Source organism: Falco rusticolus, chromosome 4 (assembly GCF_015220075.1).
Source record: "Falco rusticolus isolate bFalRus1 chromosome 4, bFalRus1.pri, whole genome shotgun sequence".
Taxonomy (NCBI): Eukaryota; Metazoa; Chordata; class Aves; order Falconiformes; family Falconidae; genus Falco; species Falco rusticolus.
Window position 1 is genome coordinate 104,107,501 of NC_051190.1, and position 27,579 is coordinate 104,135,079.

The 27,579-nt window shown below is 40.5% G+C and overlaps 1 protein-coding gene across 4 annotated transcripts in view; it reads right to left on the minus strand.

Moving 5' to 3' along the window:
• The window catches only part of RARB (retinoic acid receptor beta), a 333,134-nt gene that overhangs the window by 57,722 nt on the left and 247,833 nt on the right, over positions 1-27,579 (minus strand). For all 4 annotated transcript variants that reach the window (XM_037384094.1, XM_037384093.1, XM_037384095.1 and 1 more), the window contains one exon: positions 9,435-9,583. In XM_037384094.1, coding sequence (XP_037239991.1) covers positions 9,435-9,583 — 149 coding nt within the window. The remainder of the gene's footprint in view (positions 1-9,434; positions 9,584-27,579) is intronic.

The following is a 27,579-nucleotide window of genomic DNA, read 5'->3' on the forward strand; positions in this document are numbered from 1 at the left end:
GAGAAATTTTAACCGTGGCCATGTGAAATCATAAGGGACTTTATACACAAAAATGTCTTTCTACTTCACAGCTGTCTCCTGAGTTGAGCTGTGGAATTTGTGGGGACTCCTGCATATTATCAAAAGGAAAAACAATTTATGAGTAGGGACACAATATTTGACAGACCAGCTGCAGCAGTATACCAGTTAAACAGTTACTATACCAATATACCAAAACTACTAATTACAGAATTGGATGCAAGGTTTCTTTAACTTTACAAGTTTTTGTAAGTGGAGTACTGAGCTCCACAGCTGTCATGCCTAGAGGTGCCTCCTGTATGTGGGACGTTCCTCTGAAATAATCAGAATAATATAAAACAGGAAGGGCACAACACATACGTCCTTTGCACCGAACTTAAGAAACAACGTATCCATACTTAAAGATGATAGCAAAATCCAGATAGAAAGAGCAAAAGACAGACACATAGGTATAATCTTAACTTTGGCAGTTTCTGATTTTTTGAATGGCTACTAAAAAATGGAAGGTTTTTTAGTAAGGCATTTGTTTTCTTTCACAGGAGGAAGAAAAAGAAGATTGTATACAATAAACAAATTTAAGAAAGAATCTGTAAAGCTGACAGTATTGGAAACTGAAACATGGAAAACTGCATCCAACTGTCTTCCCAGCTACAGCAGAAGACTTAAATTTCACAAAGAGCAGCTCTGCAAGGCTGAACAGCTTTAGGATCCATGTTGCAAAATCAGTTGCACTCCATTGCCAGAGGAAACTAAAGAAAATACCCCTTCAGGAAATTTCCTCAAAGGAATACTTCATTTGGGATTAGAAAGAACCTCTGTTTCCATTAGTAGGTCAGTCAGTAATCACAGAGAGCAATGGAAGGTCACTTTCGTAGGGCAATCAAAGTATTTCTGCAAATTGGCAAGCTGACCGCTTATGAACTGGGTGATGGTTTACAATAACCAGAAAATACAGATAGGTACATCTTTCAAAATAAATTCAAAAAAAGTAGCAAACAAAAGGCATCTGAATATCTACCTAATATGTAAGGGAACAGAATTACATAATGGATAATTTCATTTTGAACACTTATGAACCCCCCTGACTTTGGATTTACTTCTCTAAACAGTGACAATCAAAATCTTTATGTACTTAATAAGAAAAACACAAACTACAATTTCCAAAGAACCCTAAAGCAAGCAGAACACTTACCACAACCATCTCACCAGCACTGAAGTCAACACTCAGCCAGAACCACACTATGTAAATGATTCTACTCTCCCCCTTTCTTCCACAGAAAACACTGCACTTCCTTATGGGGTCCAGCAAGCTATCCTAAATCTCAGTTCAACAGAACAACTGCTTATGTATCCCTTCTCTATGTCTCATTAACCAGTTTCTTTTTAAAAAAAGTTCCATAGTTAGAAAATAAAAGCTAGTTCATTGTAATTTTACACATCTATAACTGCTGTTCAGTAAGCATAAATAAATATGGCATGGTATTAAAAAAAGTACGGTATTAGTTTTATTAGAAAATATGAAGAGTAATTTCTGAGATGTTTGCTCAGATATTCTTATTTCCTTACCTGCTGAACTACCTTTACAAACAACACTTTAAAAGATCATATTATGAAATGTTGCATTAAACATGGTGAAAAGCTGCATTTTTGCCTATACTGGAACAACTTTCTGGATGTGCCCTTACATGCTGTACTCCACATCTATAATTAAAGGCCACATGTGGTCCTTAAACTAATGGACAGCTATGAAATAGATTGACAAGAAGAGAACAAAACAAAAGTGTTTTCTCCCTCTCTAGTGAGGAAAATAGAAAAAGTAAAATCCATTAGAACCTACTTACAGGAAATTAAAAACATGCTCTGCTCCATACCCACTGCATACAAAACAGGGGACTTCTCAGCGGGTAAGCATTCCAGCCTGGACTGCAGCCCACCTGCTTCTGGCATCTCTGGTTGGTGTGTCGCGACATGATTTGCATAGACAGCACTTTTACACATACGTATGATTTACTTAATTCTGTTGAAGCTGTTGTAAACTGTGAGCATGTTACAGATCCGGTGTGAGCCTCAGCTCTCCCTCAGCCATCTGTTAACAAGCCACAACAACTATGAACAGGTAAAAGTTGGATAGAAATGTGACAAGCACTCTCCAGTACTGACCTTGGTGTGAGAAACCATGATTCAACTCCAACAACAACTGGCACCTACACATGTAAATTTGAAGTTTCTTCTTCTTATGGTGTGCATTCTCAGTTATAGAAAGGAACAGACGCTGCCAGAAGCATAAGACTCAATAATTTGAGTTTACTATTACTACTAATGAAAAAACTGTAGCTGTTATGGAATAGTTATTGGCAAAAGAGCCTGAAAAGATATGTATGGTCAGCAGGCATGAAGACTACATCTCTATTAGGAAATGCTCTTGGGAACAGTCATGGGCACATGGGCTGGCTGACTTACCATGAAAGTCCACCTCTACGTTAGTCAGTTTTGGCCTTCGAAACAGGACAGCTGCATCCAAACTGCCCATGGGAGATGGCTGCATGCAGGAGGAGCAGAGGTCGGTACAGCCAGAAACATTCCAGGTGCACAGCATGGCAAAGCAGTGCCCCAAAACGTGGCTGGTCACCACTGCACCATGATTTAAGAGCCTGATGCTGCTGTTCATTTTTTGAGAAAACCTTCACTAATGGTATCAGGAATTTTGCACGAGAATGAAGTGCAAGATTTAAGCCAAACAATCATACGTCATTATTTGACAGTTTATGCAAAATAAGAGAGCAGTTTCCAGTTCCGGTTTCCATAGGATATTTGCCCTTGTGCTCACAAATAACTGGAGCAGTGTGGTTAGCACAGTTAGAAAGTAATTTGGGATAATGTCTGTGCTTCTATAGCACCAGCATCACTGTTAGAAACAAATTAATTCGTAAAAACAACTATTCTCACACCTTAAGATGAACTCCTGGTCTATGACTGAGAGCAATGCACAGGATAAGAGAAGGATGAGCTGTGCTTATATATCCCTACAAACACTGCTGCTCTTTATCTGTCTCTGCACCAGAAGCCCAGTGCAGGGGAACAGCAGAGATATAATACACAACTTGGGCCCACAGCGCTGGAAATCAAATATGGCATTCAAATGCACAACACAATTTTAATTTTTGTTATCTGTCATGGTTAGCGATTAATATTTTTTCTTCATTCATGTCATTCACACAACCCAGAAAGATATTTTAAAATATCCAGTAAGACAGAATTTTTGTTCCTGGTCCCATCTATTTCATCATGTTTACTTGCTCTCAGTGGGCTTCCAATAAATATATGCTTCCCTATCCTTCAAAAATTTGAAATAACTTCAGTATCTGGCAAAAGTTTTATCTTCCAAACAAAGAGAAACATTAAATCAGAACTAACTGAAACAGATATCAGCTTTTCACAGGACATCTGGCTTTCCTCATTTTGTTATTTCAAAAACTAAAATTTTGAAGACAGCATTAAAGCGAGCAGGTCTTTTCTGGTACTACAAAATATGTATAAAAATTCCAGGGTTTCAGCTACATTTAAATCAGTTGCAACTCATTTAGTGTCTTTCTGCATATGGCACTGCTTTCTGCAAATAAATGGCTTTAAGCATTGCTACACTTTACAGTTTAAGATCAGATGATATTAACAGTATGCAGAAATGCATCTCAGAATATGTTTTAACCTTCTAAAAAAATGATTGTTGATTTAGCTGAAACTAGGAGCAATTTTCTATGATTTGAGGAATTTTTCATAGCTGTGCATGAATGACAGCATGCATCTCCACTGCTGGCACTGTCACTTACTAATACAGCTTAAATGGAGACGAATACAGCTCGATCATTCAAGCTGATCTGTATTTTTCTTTGAACCAATTGAAGCTTTTACAATTGCATTGCTGCAAACAATGTTACTTCTTTCCCTGATACAAATCATACTGTGCATATATTTTCAACTTTACTTTTCTTGCTTTTTGTTTCAGTTATAGATTATTAAAACATGCCAGGAAAGCAAAGCCAAACAAATATACAGAATATTAGCTGATTTTATAAAGTTTGCTTTCATTTTTTTAGCATTAGGTAATTGAGAAAATTCTATGTCTGGATTTTTAATTCCCAGTAAAGGGGCATAAGTATAGGCTTAAATATAATTATATTATAGCTAGAAGCTAACATGTACAAGAGTGGCGTTATCAAAAAGAACTGCTGCTTAAGATCCCTCTACAATCCCAGAACTGCCTAAGAAAATGCAAATCTGTCCTCACATGATCTAAGAGGCATTATTAAAAGAAAAAGGCATCTGTCCCAAAGGATACTGTTCCATAAAGGGAACTTTGCTACGACAATCTCTAAAATATTTTAGGCCACTCATCAACTTTTCTTGCAGAACAAAGCATAATATCCTTGCCATCAAACTTCAAATAAATAAGAAAACTAAAGCCACCCTCTGTCAGCAGCATTTTGTAAATCTGTTGTTGACTGATGCTGATCATGGATTCATGGCCTGCAGCAGGGGAACCCCAACCCTCTCAGTGCCCAGAGGGACATAACCATGGGGGACACGATGGAGAATGTTAACACAGCTGTGCTTTCAGCACCTAACCCAATGGCCCATGAGGACAGGCTGCTCTGGAGGGTGACCCAGAGTAGATCTAGTTTAGATGCTCTGAATCAGCCGTTAAGAGGAGCTCCTTCTCTCCACTGACTACAGCGAGAGCACAGTCTTCAAAGTTAGGTAACAAATTTTGGGCCTGAAGTTGAGTGGTAAGACTGCCTCCCACTGCATTTGGAAGTAAGATAAGGCTGTAAGAAAATGACAGCTTTTCTCCCAAGCTAAATATCCACGTGGATCAGAAAAACCAGAAAAAGTAAAAACGGTTTAATTTTCTCTCTTTTTCTTTTCTTCTCCTATGTGTAGCTCATCTTTATTGTGGGAGTCAGTCCTACAGAATTACAAACCTAAATTTCAAGGTATATATCAATGCCTATTTCTTCATACTGCTTAAAGTCTTTGCAATAAAAAAAAGATAGGGGGGTGTGTGTGTGTGTGTATATGTATGTTTGAGTCAGGAAGGTGTCAAACAAAGAAATGTATTTTCATAGCTGAAGATGTTTGAAAATATAGTAAATGTGGTTACCCTTTTCATTTAATGATCACACATTAGATGTGATTTTATATGAAAACTGATGGGAGGAAAGCTATTCTTCTTTTATGATAAAAGCCAACCTGGGATCACCTGGTATTGAAGTAGCTTTATCTACATTTTTGTCTATTAGCATCAACAACAGGCAGAGAAGCACCTTGATCATTCAGACAAAACTGCTGGACCATAAACCTACCCTCTTACATGCTGTGCTGTCTTCTCTCCTGAAACAGCTCTAGGCAACTTTGCTGCCCACCGAATTTAAGCCAGGAATCTGGACAGGACTGCCAGCAGAGGAATGCTGTCTTTTAAATGCCGAGAACAAGCAACAGGGCTTTCAGAGACAGCTGAAGCTGCCAGAACACCAGCTTCTCCTCCTTGCCCACACAATGGCAACATTGTGTGGGGAATCCATCACGCTACTCTCAGTCTCCATTTTTGCAAACCCAGCTACAGTGCAAGCCAAGTCAGGACCTAAGAGCTGAGTTTTTGGTGACAGCCAGCCCTATAACCACTTGTACCAGGCTGCATAAATCCAGGTTGTTCATTTTGTATGGAATTTGTTTGCATGCTATGTAGCAACACCCAGACACCAGGGGGAGAAAAAAAAAAAAATCTCTTTTTCAGAAATCTTTAACTGAGATCATGAAACACATGAGTAGATTCCAAACCCCGCCTCTGAAATGCCACACAGTTTACAAAATGGAAAAGTTGCAAATAAGCTGAATATTGTCAATGTACTGTATTATATACATAGAAAAATGGACTACCTCTGGCATTTTGCTTACAAAATACAAGTGCACTGTGTAGACCAGTTTGGTTTTGAGATTCTAATACATACACAAAGACATTGATGGGCTATGAGGCACACCAGCCTTTTGCAGCATAACAGCCAGCAATTAACACAAAGCCATGATTTAAAAAAACCCAAACCCGAGTTTAAAACACCAGAGAGAGCCTGACTGCTGAATTCAACTGACCAAACTGAGAAAAAGTTTAGGACATCAACCTTCTGAAAGTTCCCAGATTTCAAATTTGGAAGGCAAGAAGTCAAGTACTCTAAATCTATAATCACAAATAACATTTTCAGCATGAACATACTAAACTTAGAAAACAAAGATAGCTTAGAATTATTTAGACAGCTCCAAAACTTTTATTGTGGTTCCTAAGTGCATATTATTAAATACTCTGTCCAGCCCCTAAAAACCTTAAAAAACTAGTACATCAAAACAAGCCACAGAACAGTCTTTCTAGTGGGGCACAGTACTGAAGATTCTGGTAATGAGTAAGATAGAAGGATCACTTTAAAAAAGGGTGCTTAGGATACTGGGAAAGCATTCAGCAAAGGTTAGGAGGTTGTTCCCAGGTACCTAAAAGAATAAGGTCCCAGGATGACAGTGAGTGGGAAAAGGGGAAGGAAAGACAGGAGAAGGCACCAATTTAATCATCACGCGAGAAGACCACAGCGATGGTTTAACAGTGAAGGCAGCTAAAGGCACATTCCGAAGGTGAAGGCAGCTGAAGGAAAAAGGACAATAATTGCAGATCAAATGTTGCAGATCAAAAATGGTATCATCATGGCATGAGGTCTGAAAAAACTGCACACCATGAGATTACAGTTGGTGATGTCATGAAGAGAGAGGATGGGAAGTTCTGTCATCATGAACCCTGTGTCCAAGTTAGCAACCCAAAACATGGAGGACACAAAGCAGTCCTTTTGCACTAGATGGAGACTGCTAATGATCACTGTGATGGCAGCTTCACTGGAGCTCAAGGGAGAAAGGCAAAGAAGGAAACAGAGAACTGAAAGAAAACCAAGGGAAAGGCAGCACAGAAAACCAAAAGGAACAGGGCCCTAATTAGATAAGTATGATATGAGCAGATTTTTCCATTCATTTCCCCTGAGAAACAAGATTTTGAGCAGTTCGAAGGGAAAGGTAAATGAGTCAGAAAGGAAAAGATCGAGAAAAGGACCTCATAGAAGAGGAGGTGCAATGCAGGAGGAAAAAGGAGAGAATTTAACATCACAGAACAGAGACTGATAATCAGGTGAAGAAAGAAATGGTGGAAATAGGAGTGAAGAAAGAGAAAATGGCAACAAGGTCAGAAAAGAGGGGAAAAAAAGGAGGATTAATGCTTGATTTGGCTGATATTTTAGTCTAGCTTCTTATGGAATGAGCTTTGTGCAATCCAGCTGTCTGTAAGCGAGGTTGCCTCTCCCCATCCCAACAGCTTTTGAACACACTGCTGAGCTTCAGTGAAATTCCAAATGTCAAAGAAAATAAAGCTCTTTGAAATCGCATGGAGATGCAGTACATGACTGTGCACCAGAGGGACCACTGGTTAACTTAGTGGTCTCATCATGTTCTTTGCCAGTTTCTGGCACTCACTAAGGAAGTTGATTCAAACAGTGGAAGAGATTCATAAAATCCCAGTCCAATTTGTTGGAAGATCTAGCATTAACTAACCCAAGTATTACCAGTCTCAAGCAGCCAAGTTATTGCTCTGGAATATTATTTCTCATAGACTGACAGGTTTTGTACATAACTTTTTTCCTTTTAACAGCAGCTATTGCTAAGTGCTGAATTACCGCATCTTTCAAATTAGCACATAAGTGAACATGTTGTTGTTGAATAATGGCTAACACATTACAAGACTGATTTCTTCATGTATTTTGACAAGTATGGTCTCACTTTATTTCTGAAAATGCTTTGCAGCATGCCAATAAAAACTGTATTTTTTTTTGCGTATCTTTCAAAAATAATGAAGTCTTAGGGACATGTGACCTTTCTGCCACAGTCTGCAATTACTTCTGTGCTAAGAAGGAACGTGTGGGGTGAGCAAATGACACCACCATTTGTACATTAGCATCTGAGTATGATGAGATTTCCTGTTCAATAAAATCAGCTACAGCATATTCTTACCACAGTTCTTCCTAAGAGACAGTTAAATTGATAGTTTTGCAGCATCCAAAAGAAAAAAATGGACATGATATCCAAGGAAAACCTCAATACCAGAAGGAGATTCTAAAACTGAGGTGAGCTTAAATAGTTACTTTCACTACTTCAGTATCTACAGTTATAAAACGGGGGAAACCACACTCCATACTATAGTTTTTTGCCTAATGACACAAACCCAGGACTATGATATTTTACATCACTACAAAACGTCAGTAGCATAGAAGAAGTTGCAAGTTCAAAGGATAAAGTAAAAATTGCTAACTGCACAGTATCTGAAAAATATTACAACATTTCATAAAAACAAACCAGCAAAATATCTTTTATGAATTCATTCTAATAACTTCATTTATACGGATATAGCAAATACCACATTTTCAGCACGCATTAGTATCTTCACTTTACTAAGCACCACACAACTATTTTAATTTGAAGGACAAAAATCATAGGTCTTTAATTGTTAAAAAAGAAAGCTGTGCTACAGTACCACAGCTAATAAAGTTAACTATGAAAGCATGTGATGATACTTCTTCTTTAGCATTTTTCGCACTACCTTCTTCCTTGCAGGCATACTATTCACTGTGTGTACACCTTTAATTATTGCCATACACACATGGTGTAGCTGAAATTGCTTCTCTGAAGTATATCTTGTCTTTAGACATCCTCTACTTTAGAACAGTGTATTGTGTTACCGCATTCTATGGATAGTCAATTCATGCTCTGACAACCACAGCACTGGAAAGCACCTAGCAGATGTGCCAGCACTGTAGTCTGCCAGATTAAATTTCGCAAAAACTAACCTGCTAATCCTCAAATTCCCAATCTGATTTGAGATTAATTAGATAGTTAGAGGCCATGCCAAAAATTCACGGATGATCAGATCTTGTTCCCAGATTCCACCCCCTGGATACACAGCGGTAGCAGCACACAGAAAAACACTGAGAGCAGTCAATGGCCATGTGAGTTCTCAGGGCATACTTGACCTACAGATGGACAGTGAAGAGTCTCAAAGTGTTTTCCCTTTATTTGATTATGTCTGCATCTATGATCACATTCTCATGGTAATCAATACTTAGGGAGGTCCCTGAAAGACTTACTTTCGAAGAAGTTATGAAGGGAAATAATTCCAGGCACGATGGTCATTTACTTGACTTTACTCATAAATAAGAGCTAATTCACACAAGGAAGATACAGGTTTATTTGGAGACAATCAAGTCACACCAAACTGTATTGCTTTGCCCCTCTATAAAATGATATGTGGCCCTATAAAAGGAAAGGGAGATGATGGCACTCACCTTACATCCCTCACAAGCACTGACACCATAGTGATATCCCGATGACTTGTCTTGACAGACAAAACAGGGCTTGTAAACACGAGGGGGTGGAAGTGGTGAAGGAGGACTCGGAACAAGTTCCTCAGAACTGGTGCTCTGAGTTTCAACTGCTACAAAAGAAAAAAGAAATATAATTGAATGATTCATGAATGAATTTTAAATATCTGATAATTTACTGTATTGTAACTATCAAACTGGCCTATATCTTTCTTAGTATAATAAACATTTGTCTTTCCTAGCAAAATGTAAAGGGAACTAAAGTAAGGCAAGTAATGACAGGACTACATCCTATAGCCTCAAAAGCCTATTTTAAAGCACCTGATAATTTTTTCATGATCTAGCTACTCAACACCACAAAAGGTCCAGCTCACTTCAGATATATAGTGCTTGAATCTCCTAACAGGCTCAAAAAATGGACAACTTTGGGCTCATGTTCTGGTTTTCGCCTATTGAATTGTGTGGAACACATGTGTGCTGGGTATCAATCTTCAGTCTTCCACTGTTTGTGGCATGTACCCTTCCAACCAGTACCTAGTCTTGAGACAGCTCTTGTATCTCTTGCCTTTTCCTACAAAAGATAAGATTTCCAATGTCCAATTCTGCAATAGCAGGATAGCAGCATGCATGGGATGTATGTACAGAGACAAACGACTAAATGTAAGACCTGAAGTGAAAATTACCTGAACAAATAATCTTTTTTTTTTTTTTTTTTTTTTTTTTTAAATCTGTAAAACTAGCACAACCCAGCAACACTTCCTTACCTACCTTAGCATTTGTAGCATCAGGAAACCTCTTTGAGAAAGAGCTACTTACACATTATGACCCTACATCCCTTTATTGCCCTAATATTTCTAGATCGTCATTCGTTTTGAACCTGCTGAAAAGCCAGTTATCCCTTTTAGGGAAAGGACATGAAAGCTCTACGATGCAAGATAAGACATGCGAACTACATCTTTCCAAAACATCTGCATTAGTTTTCTGTGATATGCTGTCATCATTCCTCACATTTATTGTAGATGTGCAATACATTTTCATGTTTCACGTAGCCGTCTGCTCCTGCTTAGATAAATCCCTCTAAGTTTTCAACAGATAGACAGAAATGACAGGATCTGTGAACTCAGATCTATCCAGAAATATTAGGCACTATCAGTAGAGCTAAATCTCAAGAGTACCAACAGCAGGCCCTAAAGAATGTTACTCAATGGAAAAGTCTTAAACAAGATTTACTGTACGTGATTTTTTTCAGATTACAAAAATGATACATTTCTATTAAACTCATGATTCATTTTCAACTCATGTTCTGCAGAATTCACAGAGGGCATCATGGAGCACGATGCAACTTCTGATTACTTGTGAGAGAAAGGTCCCTATCTGCCATTTTTACTTGAGTTAAGCTAGTATCAACTTCAAGGACAGACATTTCTTGAGAAGAAAAAAAATGCTAGAGTGAAGTGCTAAAGGCTCTGATTCTAAGCAAAGAAATACCTTTCCAATGGGAAGAATTTTTTAATGTATCTAACAGTAAGGAGGCTGTGAAAAAATAGAGAAGTAAAATAATGTGGCTCCATAAATTGTGGTTAAGACAATGTCCAGAACTGTACTTACCTTTTTCAGCACTAAGTACACTGAACCTTGGCAAACCAAAAATCTACAGGTTCCTACTGCACCAGGAAAACTTTAATGAAGCTTTTTCTTAATGAAAACACAAATGAGAATGGTAATTTCTTTTCAACAGTATTTTTTGGTATTTAAGAGAGACAGAGAGTGCTCTGTTATTGATCTCCGCACAGCCATCCTACTTGAATCAATAATCTATTAGTACTTTTAAATTAAAGTTAGATTCATCAAATGCCCTTGAGAGGCCTCAAACATTCCTTGCCTTATTTCATGCTCATACATGAATTATGGTGGCTTCAAATCAGTCTATGGAATGATAAAATTTTAGTTTTAAAACTCTAATACCAGCAGACAATGTGTTTCATATTAGCTCATTCAACTCTCCCAGTCCATCTAAAAGGCAGGGTTTAGGTTTCCCATAGGAAAACAAGGTTGTGTCATTCAATAAAACCACCACACTCCTGCAATCCTTCTGCGATTTCAGTTTGGGGAAAACAGTCTTTGCCGAATAATACTGAGACCCTTCTGCTTTTTTCATGATTTCATCCTAAACAAGCACCAGCATCCAACGGTAGTGTTCAAACCACAAACTGTAAGTACAGTGGAGGTCTGTCAGGCACTGGCCAAGCACCAGGAACTTGTGATAACCAGAAGAGATTAAGCAACCAGCTCAGTTCATAAATACACAGCACAGCAACTGAAGAGTTGAAGGTGCTGCTACAGAATTCTTCTCTGGACAATGTGAAAAGGCGTACGACAAGGAAAGAACCAGAAGACCCTCCGTAAAATAGTCATAAGCATATACATATCTCTTTATCTCTCTCATTAAAAGATCTTAATCTATTAAATATAATGCTTGCATCTGCTGAACAATCACCCAGAGAGTTTGGTATTTTTTTCTGTGTAAAAAACCCAGTTTGGGAACATCCACTTTTGATCACATACAAGGTGCACAGCTTTCTGGAGAAGGCTTGAACTCAAGTTACACAAGCTCGACTCTCACTCTGGCTTCTGACTTACTATTCTTCCTTGGATTTAGGCTTTTTAGCTCTTTATTTGCAAACGTATGTACTGCCAGCATGGAAGTGCAGAAATTCAGTGCATTCATGCGCAGCAGGTATAAAGCATTATTTCTGTGTCATGTGGGTGGCTAGTGGATGCATGACAGCAGAACCTGCTTTCTGGAAAAAAAGCTTTGGCTGCAACTAGGGTAAAAAGGAGTTTACCACCTTTGGAAGAAGGGGCAGGCAACTCTAGAGGACTATAAGGATGTCACGAGGCTTTGCAGGGTGAAGATTAGAGAGGCAAAAGTCCAGCTAGAACTCAGGCTGGCCACTGCTGTAAAAGATAACAAAACCTAGTTTTACAAATCATTAGAAATAAAAGGAGGGCCAAAGATAATCTTGCATCCTTTACTGGATGCAGTGGGGAACACTGCCACAAAGGATGAGGAAACGGCTGAGGTACTTAACGCTTTCTTTGCCTCAGTCTTTAATAGCAAGACCAGCTTCCCTCTGGGTACTCAGCCCCCTGAGCTGGAAGATGGGGGTCAGGATGAGCAGAATGAAGTCCCCGCAGTCCAGGAAGAAATGGTTGGTGACCTGCTGCTCCACTTAGATGTGCACAAACCTATGAGGACAGATGGGATCCACCTGAGGGCAGTGAGGGAGCTGCCAGAGGAGCTCGCTAAGCCACTCTCTGCCATCTATCAACAGTCCTGGCAAACTGGAGAGGTCCCAGAAGACTGGAGGTCAGCCAGTGCGATGGCCATCTACAAGAAGGGCAGGAAGGAGGATCTGGGGAACTACGGGCCTGTCAGCCTGACCTCGGTGCCAGGGAGGGTTGTGGAGCAGATCATCCTGAGCACCATCATGGGGCATGTGCAGGACAACTGGGGGATCAGGCTCAACCAGCACGGGGTTATGAAAGGCAGGTCCTGCCTGACTAACCTGATCTCTTCCTACAGCAAACTGACCCACCTAATGGATGAGGGAAAGGCTGTGGGTGTTGTCTACCTGGACCTTCGTAAAGCCTTTGACACCATCTCCCGCAGCATTCTCCTGGAGAAACTGGCTGTTCATGGCTTGGGCTGGTGCACTCTATATGCTGGGTAAAAGCTAATGGGACAGCTGAGCCCAAGGAGTGGTGGTGAATGGAGTTACATCCAGTTGGTGGCCGGTCACAAGTGGTGTTCCCCAGGGCACAGTATCAGCCCCAGTCCTGTTTAATGTATCTATTAATGATCTGGATGAGGGGATCAAGTGCATCCCCAGTAAGGCTGCAGATGAGACCAAGCTGGGCAGGAGTGTTGACCTGCCGGAGGGCAGGAAGGCTTTGCAGGGGGATCTGGATAGGCTGGACTGATGGGCCGAGGCCAACACAGCTCAGTGCCGGGTCCTGCACTCGGGTCACACCAACCCCATGCAGCGCTACAGGCTGGGGAAGGGGGGCTGGAAAGTGGCTGGTGGAGAAGGACCTGGGGGTGCTGGCTGACAGCCAGCTGAACATGAGCCAGCAGTGTGCCCAGGTGGCCAGGAGGGCCAGCAGCACCCTGGCTTGCATCCAAAACAGTGTGGCCAGCAGGGCTAGGGCAGTGATCATCCACCTGGACTCAGCGCTGGTGAGGCCGCACCTCAAATCCTGTGCTCAGTTTTGGGCCTGTCACTTCAAGAGGAATGCAGAGGTGCTGGAGTGTGTCCAGAGGCTGGGGAAGGGTCTGGAGAACAAGTCTTACAAGGAGCAGCTGAGGGAACTCGGTTGTTTAGCCTAGAGAGGAGTTGTCTCAGGGGGAACCTTAGTGCTCTCTACAACTACCTGAAAGGAGGGTGTAGGCAGGTGGGGGTCGGTCTCTTCTCCCATATAACAACCAACAGGACAAGAGGAAATGGCCTCAAGCTACACCAGGGGAGGTTTAAATTGGATATTAGGAAAAATATCGTCATGGAAAGGGTGGTCAAGCATTGGAAGAGGCTGCCCAGGGACATGGTGGAATTGCCATCCCCAGAGGTATTTAAAAAACGCATAGATGCAGTGTTTAGGGACGTGGTTTAGTGGTGGACTTGGCGGTCCTGGGTTAATGGTTGGACTCAAAGGTCTTTTCCAATCTAAATGACTCCATGATTCTACGCATGTCTGTACATGCAAGGTGGAAAAAATAAAGGATGGAGGGCAGAAAGATGGTATTTCCAGAAGAGGCATTTTTAAAGCAGTCTTACAATTTCAGGAAGAATTCAAAGGAGAGGGGGAAAAAATGGGGCAACTTGTTTCCATGCCCTGATGTCTTGTCCTGTGGGATGTGACTCTTCAGGGTCCCCACTCACCTGAGAAAACAGGCTCAGTGCTGTCACCCAACACCTGAATGCAGCTTAAGCACACAGGGACTCTCAAACAATCGGTCACTTCACAATTCCTAAAATGTCTGAAATACTTCTAAAGGTTAGATAAAGCAGCAGATAAGATCTTTAAAAGCACAGCCTGCTTTGTGAGACCTAATTTACTGCCAGCTAAACCATGTTGACAGATGGAGGAGGTATTTTACTTTGTGACCAACTAGAAGCAGCAAGCACTATGAAATGCCTTGCATTTTGCTAGAAACTTATATTATTAAACTTGTATGTTAATGTACACTTTGGACAGTTGAGTCTTAAAAGAATAAGAAGTTGTAAAGCAAATGGCATTTCCTGGATAGCCTCAAGGGAATTTTGAATACTGAACTCAGGGTCCCTGGTGGGAAGCAGCAATTTCAGCTAATTAGGGTGAATAGCAAAGTGTTGCATTTGGTCAAAACACTCTGTTAACCCTCATTTTTGTTGGCACCAACAAGAGTCTGGATTTTTTGCCTCTCTCTCTCTCTTTTTTTTCTTTTTTTTTTTTTTTTTTGTGAATTCACTGCAGGAGTGCAAGGCACACAGCTCACATACATTAGGCAGAAAGTCAAAGGAAACGCCAAAGTTCAACTAAAGTACAAGTAATTAGAACCAGATTCTCTGCTGCTTGTATGTGTGTATTTGATTGTAGAAGTTATTTATAAGCCTCCAAACATTTGAAAAAATAACTATATACTGTAGATCATTTAATTTTTATGTCTCGTCTGGAAAAAAAAGTCTGCTTTTAATCATCTTCCAGGAAAGAGCCAGGAACTGGGAAAGTGGGTCTCAATTGTTTCAATACAAATTTCTCTCTTTCATGTGCCACATAAAACTATACTATAAAATTAAATCCAAAATATCATTGACTCAGCCCTCCCCATCCAATTTTTTTTTAATAAAAAACTTCTTTGAATTTGTCATGCTTAAATAGTTTGCATTGTTACAAGGATTTTTTTTTAAACTGTTGTTTGGAAGACAGACAAGGGGAGAAGAAAAAAAAAAAAAAAAAAAAAAGAGTGAGAGAGAAAGAAAACATTATCATGGAGACTTGCCAGCCTTGACTTAGTAACCTGGCCATGACCCTCCAGCGAGTGTGTGTTTGACCCGGTCACACATGACTCTGGCTGCGTACTGTTGCTGGGTTATAAGTCCCAGATATTTTTACCATATATACAACAGGTGGGGAACACAGACAACAGAAAGAGGAAAACAAAGTCTTCCCTTGTGCAAAGACTCCCATTTTCTTCCTTGCAAAGAAAACAACACAAAGGAAAGAAGTCGCACTACTATTTCACCTATCAGCACTCGCTGTGCTGGATTGTTGTTTTACCCGGGGGTTGACGGCATGGAGGTGGAGTGGGCTGAGGTCAGGAGGACAGAGGAAAAGGCTCAGGGGAAGCCATGTGCAAATGTTAATCAATGTAGAACGAATTACCACAACCAAAAAGCCTTTCCTCCTAGGGCTGGGTATGCATCAAAGTTCAGGAGGGAATGCTTTTTATTACGAGTGAACACAACATACCTGGATTAAAAGATAGACTGCCACAATAACTCCAGATTGAGATAGAAATATCAGGATTTTCAGAAGTACTTAAGAAAGTATGTTTTCCATATTTGAGGGCTTCTATTTCATTATTTGCATCTTGCTAGGTGCACACATCTGCCTTAAAGCCGTGATATTAAGTGTAAGTTACTCTATTTTTAATTCTCGATTACAATTTTTCTACCATTGATTTTCATCAAGTCATAGTTCATCTCTACAAGACTGTCTAGGCCTTGGGGGAAGAAAAAAAAAAAAAGTATTATTTGGGCTGAAAGCCAAGAAAACCTCTAAGTCTTCAGGTTTGCTTTTAGTCTGAAAAGGGGAATTTCACTTTCAACAGGGACACGAGATCAAGCTTCACGACCTGGTTTCTGCTTGAGGGTGCCCAATCCAAATGATCCTTTTCTGTTACTTTTAAAAGCTAAGAGTATCCCACAGGTTTTCACTACGTGCTACTCAGGATTCCTACTGTATGAATAAAGTACAGTAAAACTAGCAAGAAATAGAGGTTATGGAGCTCAGAAGCCCAATCTGCAAAGACTTACTAATGGACAAACTGCACACAAGGTCACCGAGAAGATGCCTCAGACCAGGTCATTTTAAAAGCCATACCTAGAGCACAGGCTGCTGCTGCCAATAGCTATCTCAGACAAGGTGCAAGACTCGATAGGTGCAGCTGATTTGGCAGAAGTCTTCAAAGCCAAAGTGCTTTTGCTGTTAGGAGTCTTGTCAGTTAAAGAGCGATACGGACAGCTGGCTTCTGTCCCGTTGCATCTGGGACAAGAGGGGTCCTGCTGAACTCTGCCCTCTGCCTTGTGAGTACAAGAAGCAGTTAAGCACACTGTCTGCTCTGATATCCTTACCCTAATGAAGTTCCAAGTACAAATTTGGCCATTGCTCCATTGCAGACAGACATACCATCAGGACAGTATTTTCTTCCCCCACCCTTTGCATCTCATTTGTTTAGACCATACAATATTTCGGGCAGGGTCTCAGAATATGTTGCACATTAACCAGCACTGCAGGACCTTCAAGCGCTACTCCAATGCAAATAATGGTAATGGTTGCGATCCTGCCAAGTCAAAAGATATTTGTAAGAATGAACCTTGAAAGGCCTCCAAAACCTTGAGGGGAACCATTACTTGCAAAGCAGGTCCTTAGAGTGCTTTCATTTTAACTATTTTAGCATTTCAGTGTTAAAATGCAGGCTAGCTTCAAAGGATGAGTCAAAAAACCCTCACAAACGCCAAACAACAACAACAACAAGGCTTCTTCATATTCAGCAAATGCCTTTGCTGTATGTATACCAAGTAGTATTTGCCAACCGAAATGGCAGAAAAGAAGCATTTACACTAGTCTGCTGCATCTCCCCCAGTTTAGAACTGGGAGAGAGCAAGCTGCATCATAGTCCTTCGTGCCTTTCATCAACAAAATTGCCAAGTTTCAATTGCCACTCTGTAATCTTAACTAGCAGAGTCATGTAACGTTAAGTCAGCAGAGTCAGTGGATACTAATCTTGGCCATGCAACAGGAGTATAGCCCTCTGAAACCTCTATTTCTGTGAGGTGACTAGGGCCAGGAAATGAAGTTCAGCATCTTACTACCAGCACAGCAGAGCTATCCAGATTTGTTCGCAGTAAATCAGAAGACAGCAGCATCTATCTTTCAGTTATCCTTCTGTTCTAGTCTCATAATACAATTTCTGTTCCTTAGCAGCTAACTTCTTCACTTGTAGCACAGATTTCATTATTCCCACAAAGATCAGTTGCCTGGTGAAGGGTGGTCATTCTTCTGTAACATACTTTTCCGTTATGCCACAATCTGGCCTCTTAATTAATCCATTTGTTAATCAATGCAACATCAGTAACCTACCTTCACAGTACCATTTATTCAGGCACTCCAGGGGCCCGACCTGCCAGTGCATCTTCCCAAGTGACATTCCTGCACAGATCACAGACACCCTAAGTGACTCCCCAGGCCCACTGTCCCTACCATGCAACACAGCTGGCAGCACTTCTGGCCCTGCCATATTCAGCAGCATGAAGGATCCTGCTCTCTTCTACCTATCTGATCTACAAGCATGGTCCCTGCCACTCCAGTATGTGAATAACCCATAAGCATTCCTATTTTAACCTTTGTAACACCTAAGTGAGGTATTCGTCTTACTTTACAAATGGGAAATGGAAGCACTGACGGCCTAAGAGTTTCATTTGCTTGGGTCTTAAATTCCTAGAAAAATGCAAGCAGTACCCAGCCGGTATTTTCAACGGCAATTGAGAACCTAGCTGTAGCTCTAGCAGCGCCTTTGAAACGTAGCCTTACATGTCTTGTCTAAGTTACACACAGGAGACATGACAGAGCAGGGAACTCAAGTCTGTGCTAAGTCCCCCTAATGTGCAGACTCTGAAACACCCCCAAGCCTGCGTGTGCACACCGCCTGCCTGCCAACTGCAAAGCAGGCCAGGGCTGGGTGCCTTCTGCCCCCCAGAAGCCACTGTTGCTGCAGGCAGGGAACTCGAGATGACAAAAGGCTTGTCTTCATTTGCTGATCTCCACAGCCAGCTAAGACCTAACTTCCTGTAAGACTACTCCACCATATATACAATTACACAGGAATGCCCCGGCAGACAACAAACCCGACCTCAGAGAAGTCCTGAATCTGCACCCATGCACATTGGTGCTGTGTCCCACACAGGCGTAAGCAGCACCAGAAACTGCCACAAAACCCTCTACTCCTGACTATACTGTCCAAGCCAACATCAGCCTCATATACTGCCAAGACATAAGCCTGAATCTACAAGGCTAGTCTTATATATTGAGCATGTATGACCTGGAAATCACCAATGTGTCCTGACCATGTATGCCTGAATGCAAACACCCTGAAACCTTTTTCTGAAGCTGCTGCATCGTTTTGTTGTGTCTCACAGGTATTCTGTGGGACAGCCGTCACTGCAACTACCTCTGGTGCTTCTCCCAGTAAAGTTAGGACTTCTGGCAACTACATACTCTACACACATATTTACTACAGCTAGCTGTAAAGGACAACAAGAAGGCTGCAGCCTCTCTGTAAAAGCACATTCATATTCTGTAGGTTTGCTCAGGAGGATATTTTCAAACAGGAATAAGGTTTACCCTGGTTTGCAACGCCTGTTTCTCAAGCACCAGCTCCACTAAACCCAGGGGTAGTATGTATAGCTAACATAGGAGATTTCATGTTCACATAACCTTTTCAAAAAAAATTACACTGTTTTTCTGGCTGGGTTTTTTGGGGGTTTGTTTTTTTGTTTTGGTTTGGGGTTTTGGGTTTTTTTACAGTTATAGCAGTAAAGCAGTTCTACATTTGGGTTTATGTGTCCATGTAGCCAGACAGAAGCATTTACACCTGAGCAAACATGGAAGGCAGAAAGCTTGTCAGGATTAATTGTATCAGGGACAAGAACTGCGTCTGGTTATACCTGTGTTACTCTCAGGACAGTGAGACTTAATGATGTGCTAGTAACTGAGAACAGGAGTGTCTTTCGCTAAATAAATGGCCAGGCAGACACCATGAGGGAGCCAGGGTGAAAGTAAGTGTACAGACAGGATGGCCGGAGGGTTTGCCAGGCACAGCAGAGTTTACAGGGCAACAGCTCATCACTTTGTATTAGGAGCCTACCTTCAAAATGAAAAAGAAAACATGTTAAATGAAAAAAATAAATCATACGGAAAAATGAAGAAAAACATCCGAAAGATGCTAGCTCTGTAGTTTTTTCAGGTCGGTGATTTTCTGCTTGGCCACTACCATACAAAATTGCATCAGTCTCAAGTGAAAATTCCGCTTTGTTGCAAAACTGAAAAAAAGGATCTTCTTTAAAAAACGTTTACAATTGTGCTACCATTTGCACGAAGTTAAGATTTTTCCTTAAAAATTAACGTTTCTTACAATTCAGGCCCCGTTTGCTTTACCAGTGAATTCCCAAGTCAGATTCTCATCTGGAGCATAGTGGCATAGGCAAAGAAGTGACACAAATATACAGAGAATGAGGACTCTGGCCTCTTTACTCCTTATTTATGAAAATGAAGACTATTTCTGTAGCCTACTGATACAACTGTGGCGTCACAAATTCAGCATATTTTCCCTGCAGGATGAAAAGTAAGGAAAAAAGGCACATTGTGCGGGATAAAACACTTAAAAATAAAAGGGGTCTGATTCTTTTTTCAGATCTCTTTTATGGTGTTGTCACCCCACCAATTCCAAGGAAGACTCTTGACTTGTAAACATAAATGGGAGAAAACTCAGATCCAGTATCTTCAAAATTAAATAAAAATTGCAAGGGAAATGAAATAGTTATTATAATCCCTACACACATCCAGATATTTTACCAAGTCATAACTTCTCCATTTAGAGTTATTAAATGTTTTATAGTGTTTTGAAGACTTTTCTTTTATCTTCAAACCTTTTCAAGCATCCAAACAGAATAATTCAGAGTATACTAAAGGAATGATTTTATTCTTCAAAACTTGCCTTCTATCCAAGTTGGTATTAGTTTTCAGTATGTCTGCCAAGAAATTTTTTTATTTTCTATACATTCAACATGTTCTTATGACACCATTCATCATGACTTTTTGCTGTGGCTTGAATCCAGCATTAAAATGAGTGTTTTTAACATCTTTAATCACGCAATACTATTACACAGTTGTTCAGTACCACATGAACAAATTACAACTGTTGTGCTCTATTTGCAAATGCAGTAAAACTGACTTGCTGTGTGATATTTTACCTATCATTTTATTTCTCAAACTTTAGGACCATTAATTCAGAACATTTCGATCTTTAGATGTTCTCAAATCTTAAAATTAATAGAGTGACTCAACAAGAGCCAATTCAGTGATCAAAACTGCTTCGAGTAAGTATAGTAGCAGTTAAAATGCTTATCATCCCAATTAATTTGTATTACAGCCACACTGCTGGATATCACTAATTGATTTATATACCCTCCTTTCTATACCCATTTACAAGGGCAATTATGAACTCCATCACATATGTTTAAATGGGTTACATTAGAATAATATCCAGAAACTAGGCTGCTGAGAGCTTAAAATCTTTAAGAACAGGTAAATTCTTCATTAATGGGTATGCTATCAATCCACTACAAATGGCCTATAACCTTTAAGGTGGTACACGGTACTAATGTTTTACTTTTCATGGGCAGTTTAGGGTTGACTACAATGATGAACTCCACTGCTATTTTTAATTGTTTTGAAAATTGCATATTATAGGCAGCAATAAACACTTACAAATTAGTATTATACCATCCACAGCTTTCTGCAAGGCATGGTTTCTATAAACAAGTTAAAATGCATACATCTGTAAATAATAAGTATAAGTATGCTGAATTTAATGAATAAGGGCACTAAAAGAAATTGAACAGTAGGGGTTCAGCAATTAGAGTAACTGCCCATTTTATTAAAAATGTATTGTTTCCAGCTTTCGCTTTAGAAGGCTTTTATTGCTCTGCTAATTCTAAGTTTTGATTTCCTTCGAAAAGGAGATCTAACTCTGTATTTTCTTTGACAACCCCCTGTCACACAGCCACTTGCTTTTTTTACAAGGCAATGGACAACTGTGAAGCTTTATATATCTCATTGCTTGGCGTCTCAGTCTCGGGCCCTTGCTGCAGACCTTTTTTTGGCATTATGCCACCCAGAGGTATGATTCTTTATTGAGTAAGGTTTCACCCCACAGTGGAGCTGGGATGAAACCTGCTGAGCCAGCAAACCCCAGGCAGCCGTCCCCCGGCCCATTCCCAGAGGTTACCAACCCTTCAGGCGGAGCTGGGGAAACAGCACATGTCCAGCTTCCCAGCCATGCGGCTGCACAACAGGGCCATTTGCTGAAGCTGGCAAGGCTCAGGGCTGTGAAATGGAGCCCTGAGTCTCTTCCTGCTGGGCAGCAGCAGCCTCCTGCAGAGGACAGGGCAGTGCGTAGACTGCGAGAAGCAAAGGTAGCTTCTTAAACCAAGCAGCACACATCTCCCATGCCCCTAATGTTACTGCAGTGAACCTTCTGGGGTACCCCTGCTTGTATACAGGTGTTTTACACTCGTGTAGCTTACTTCTCGAGTAAGTGTTAAGACTGTTCTTTACACTTGCCTAACTGCACCCACACTGCTACATTGCTGCACTGCTGCAACTACCAGGTTATAATTAAAACAATAAATTATTTCCATTTAGACATGACATAATAACAGAAAAAATGGCTTTCATCACTTGAGTGTATCCGCAAACTAGAAGGGCAGCCAGACCAAAACTTAACCTTTCTGACATCCTCCAGCACACATACATTTACAGCATCTGAGACCAAAACAGGGACAAACTCTGTCCTTCATCGCCTCAGCATGCCAGACCAGGACAGCGCATTACTAAGAGCAGCTCACCTCAACATTTCTGATGCTAACATAAGAAATTCAAGTTTATGGAATATTTAAGAACTAAACATTGCCAATATCTTTTGAGGGGGCAAATAAAATATACAGTTTATCAAGCCATAATGCTTGCCTAAGTGGAATTTCAATATTTCTGAATAGAATACCTGCCAGACAAAAAATAACACAGTTTGGAAGGTACCATGAAAAACTAAGACACTACCATATTTCCTCTCCTCGTAATTCTCAGTCCTTGTCATCAAGTTTACACAGGTTATTTTATTTAAAAAAAATTTATAGGTGCATTTTACTTTCCACTGATGCTGTTAACCTGGCAAACATCTCCCTGCCCCTTTCACAGTAGGTGCAGCAGAAGCTGAAAGCTGGGAGGGAGTTTGGTGTCCCAGAGCCAAGCGGTAGCAGCACTGTTGACTGTGGCTCAGAGCACACCTCCACTCTCTGCCTTAAGACCACAGATCAATAAAGTAAGACATTCACAAGAGACTGGAAATAAGATGAGTATCGCAACTGGAGAGAACATTTTCCAGTACTCTGTTCTCCTATTCTCTACCTGCAGTGGATTTCTGATTACCCTTGGAGTGAGGAATGATTATAATTTGACCTGTATGTTGTCTGTCAGTACCATTCTCACTTGGAAGAGAAAAAATATGTGCACACTGTACTGCAGGCAAACACATATGTGCTATCAGTATTTCCTAGACACCTGGTCTTTCTTATTCAATACCTACCTTCAACAACGACTTGGGGTTTTTTGCCCAGCTAAGCTGCTCACTATTGACTGCAATAACCCAACAAGACACTAATATCCTAACAGGGAAAACGTCAACTGTACTCTATATAGAATATGGCGAAAAGGAAATGCAACATTCAGTCCTGACATCTGATGTCCCAAGAAACTAAAGCTGAAGCTTACACTTTGAAAAAGGGATGTTACCTTTTTCAAGTGAGATTCCATTCCAGGAAACTTCTGGCTTTATTCCGTGCTTTCGTAATTTTAAATTTCTATATTCTGATTATCCAACATTACACATATGCATATACGTACATTTCACAAAACATACCAGGGCGGGGGAAGGATATTCCTGTCATGTTTGAGAGATTTGGGCCATCATTTCCTGTAGAAATTAATCTCATTTTTACAAATGCTTTTAAAGTTGTCATGGTTGGAAAGATATGTTACTAAATGTAAATTAATTCAGTGCCATCTTCCTGAATTTGCTGAAGGACAGCTTTAGTGCCTCTGCTGATACCAAAAGGATTCCGAAGCCACAGCTAAGTATTATTGACAACACACCAAGGCTATTAAAAAAACTGTGGATAGTAGTGAAACTGCCTATAAGACTATCCATTTCACTTTAAGTCCCAGAAAACCTCCAACCTGTGGCACTAGTACTTCAAGGAGTGACTGTGACAAGGCAGAGCAGCCATTTTAAGGAATTAGTAAAATACAACAGCACATCATTGCTTTTAATTTCTCAGTATTTGCGCAAGTCTGATAACTGTACAGCAGCATATAATCACCCAAAACTGTAACACACCCAGCTAAGTTTTCCACTGAGTAAGTTTAGTATGCTTTTCTTTACTTCCCTTCCCTTTCTAAGGTCTGATCTTGTTTTGTCTCTCATTACATGGACCTCCTGGAAATTTTGGGAAATCTTATTAGTTCTTTTCCCAAACTTTGATCCACCAGATACAAAAAAAATGCCATCCAAAGATGACAATCTATAAAAATAATAACTAGAAAAAGAGTAAACTGCGAACTCGAGAAGCTCACCTCTAACCAATCTACTCTGGGATCAACTCCTACGGGCAATCCCAGTGAGTGGGCAATCCTAGTGGGACAGAGGCAAATTTTGGAAAGCTCTCACACCATCCAGACACAGGGGTGATCCCACTGTTTCACTGCACCCCTGCATGTGCAAACCAGTTTGCCTGATCATTGCCTTCTATTGTTTCCTGAGATAAGCAGGGCCCCAGTGAACAATTAAAGCTTTCAATAAATAATCTGTAAGCACATTCATTTGATTTACTGTTATTTGATACAGCAGTTAGTTTCAATGGGGCAGTTACTATTGATCACATAAAGTACTACAGACAAACATGAAACACTTCCAGAACTTCATGGGTTATTACTCTTTATCTGCCACTCATCTGGGTTACTTGTAATGGTTGCAAAATTTAAAATCAATAACAACAATTAGCGTTCTGTATACTCTCAGGAATGAATCATATGAAATATGTTTTGTTACAAAAATGAAAGGCTGGAGAGCTTGCAAACATGGAAGACTATTGCAAGTAGCAAAACTCTTGAAGTAATTTCTCCTGGTATTATAAAGCATCCAATAAAGGGGGTAAAGAAAAGAAAAAAATAGGTATTTTAAATGCACCTGCAAGCATTCACACAATTACAAAAGGGTATCGGTAAGATTTGCAAAGTAAATTGGGAATACAACTTTCAACTAAGCTGGTGAGAAAGAGGCAACAATTTTTCTCTAAGAAAATTCCACTACAAGCCCTACAATTTCATACTCACTCCTTGACCTCTACAGGAGTTTTGGGTTGTTAACAATGGCTCCTATGTAGGGAACTGAAGACATAGAAAAAGGTCTGAATCCTCTTCCCACTAACTTTTACTGGGGAGTCTATCACCAAAACAAGAAGTTATCTAAATATAAGAAATTAAAGCAAAATGGAATTAATAAAGCTGGAAACTGATTGTAAATGTATGTCAAAACCCACCTTTTCTCTTAGCTTCAGATTCATAAAATCATTTGTGAATCTAATGAAATGCATGAAAATAACAGTATTTTGAGATTTCTGCTAGAGTAATAATTCTAGATAATTAAAATGCAAAGCAATAAGAGAAATGTTTTATCATTAAACTGTAACCAGAGCTCTGTGTGAAATCATCCATTCAGAAGACTTGTTTTTCATCAATTATTTGTTATTTATCTGATGTAAATATAAGAAGGTCTAATTAAAATGTATGACTCCTTATGCAGCTTCTTGTCATTAAGACCAATGAAAGCATTCTGAAGACCATAATGAAATAATTATGTTTGCCTTTAAGAATCCTCTTCAACAACACATGGCAGTACTACACTAAATTAAAACATCAGGAACTAAATTCCTCTTGCATCTATTTCCATTTTCACTAATTATACCCCCAAGCTTTCCAATAGACCAGGCCCTAAAATTCTTTTGAAGCTGAAACAGCCTAAGGAGCAGCAGCCTTTTCATAGTAATGGACTTTGATGAAAAAACAAAGGTAATGCAGCCTTAGAAGCATTAATATTTCCAATAGAGTTATCATGTGAAAATATGTGTTTATTTGAAAAACGGGGAGAAGACTATTGGTAAAGAGCCAAATACGTGTTCCAGAGAAACTGATACTCTGATTTAATCTCGTTTAATTGCGTCATTCCTTCCTCACCTCTTTTCGTCAGAGTATTTTCTTGTTCTGCGCAGAAATTAAGGTTAGTGAAAACATAACAGATATGGTATTACTGGGCAGTGTCAGTGTATCATGCTGTAACTAAGCTCTGCTTTCACATTTTGATAAGGGTGAAAACAGCCCCTGTGAACAATTGCAGCGTTCATACTGCACTCCATTTCAGGGAAAGGGGAACGGCTATTTTTCCAAACTGCCTTCAGATATGCAGTGCTTCCTAACACATAGCTCGTGCTTCAACCATGAAGTCTTGCAGGACCTCTCCAAAACACAGAGAAAGGAAAGGACTGGGATAAGAAAAAAAAAAACCCCACAAAAACTACAGAAGGATGTGAGTCAGCTCTGACTTCTCACAGGCAGCCGAAGGCTTTGTTTCAAAACTTTGAGAGATAATGGAACCTTCTTGGTGTGGTCTCAGAGAAGTGAATGTGGCAATACACGCAAAGTGCAGAAAGATGAGCAGTTCACATACCTAACCTGCATAGCATGTGACGATACATGCAATTCGAAAAACACAGCTGGAATGTGCTCTCTAAACAGAGACAGGAAGGCTGAGGTTCACTGGGCAATGAGGACTTGGGAAAAGTATAGTCTTCTGTTAGTCCCCCTCATCAGACACATTGCACAAGTATCTGAAAGACATAGATAATTTGCCATTTGTTCTTCATTTTCCATCTTGGTGTTCAAAGCGTGAGGCGGAAAGTGAGGGATCTTTAAGAAAGACAGGTCATCTGAGACTTTCCAGCCAGCCACCAAGATATATACCCTGATCCAGTAACTAACAGAATTTCTTCCTCAAATGCATGAAAAGAAGAAAACCAAACAACAAAGCCATGCGAAGGAATACTCTGACAGATGGGGGGAAAAAAGGAAAACCTCTTCAGACCAGAAGTTGAGAGGCAGAACTATGAACAACTGCTTTAAAACAAGCAACACACACACCCCTCCTCAGGGCCTGATCTTAACAATAAAAAAAGCTCACATATGCGTGCCTTTTTTAGCTAGTCCTTTGATTTGTGCCCCAAGCCAAAAATGCAGATTGGTGGATCACTGCTCTCTGCTAGGAAGGAAAGGTTTGTAGAGAAGATAGGATCTCTGATTAAAGCAACCCAGGGAGTTGCGCAAAAAAACCCAGCCAGTCGAGCTTTGGGGGACACAGGCATTTCCCTGCGCCTGAATCAGGAACCTGGAAAAAGCATCTGCGTGCGGATCAACTGCCTCAGCAGCCGCAGCCCCTGCCAAGGGTAAGAGAAGGTTTGCAGGTATCGCCAGGTGGCACTGTGACACAGTTTTCCAACTCCTTTTTCTTTGTGTGCGAGTGAATGTTCAGTCTTGGAAAGACAAGCAACGCTGGTCTTCATTGTGGGGTTTTGGGTACAAGATAACGAATTAAGGAGGTACTCGGGAGATGGAGAGAGGCGAGCAGTGGAGGAGCCTGCCCCCTGCCCCGGGCTCTGCCCATGGCCAGTCCCCGAGCAACAGTGCTGGAGGCAGGAGGCTCCGAGACCCCCGAAAGCCAGGGTACGGCAGAGCCATGCCTGAACACCTCTATCTCAGATCGGTATTTGTGAACAAGTGAAATATTTATATCAACTCAGATGCTGTTACACCCACTTATCATGCAGGAACCTGGGAATCCTCCTGGTATCAGTCACCAGCTGGCAGAGGAGTGATTCTGGTACAAGACTGGAAGACGACAAGG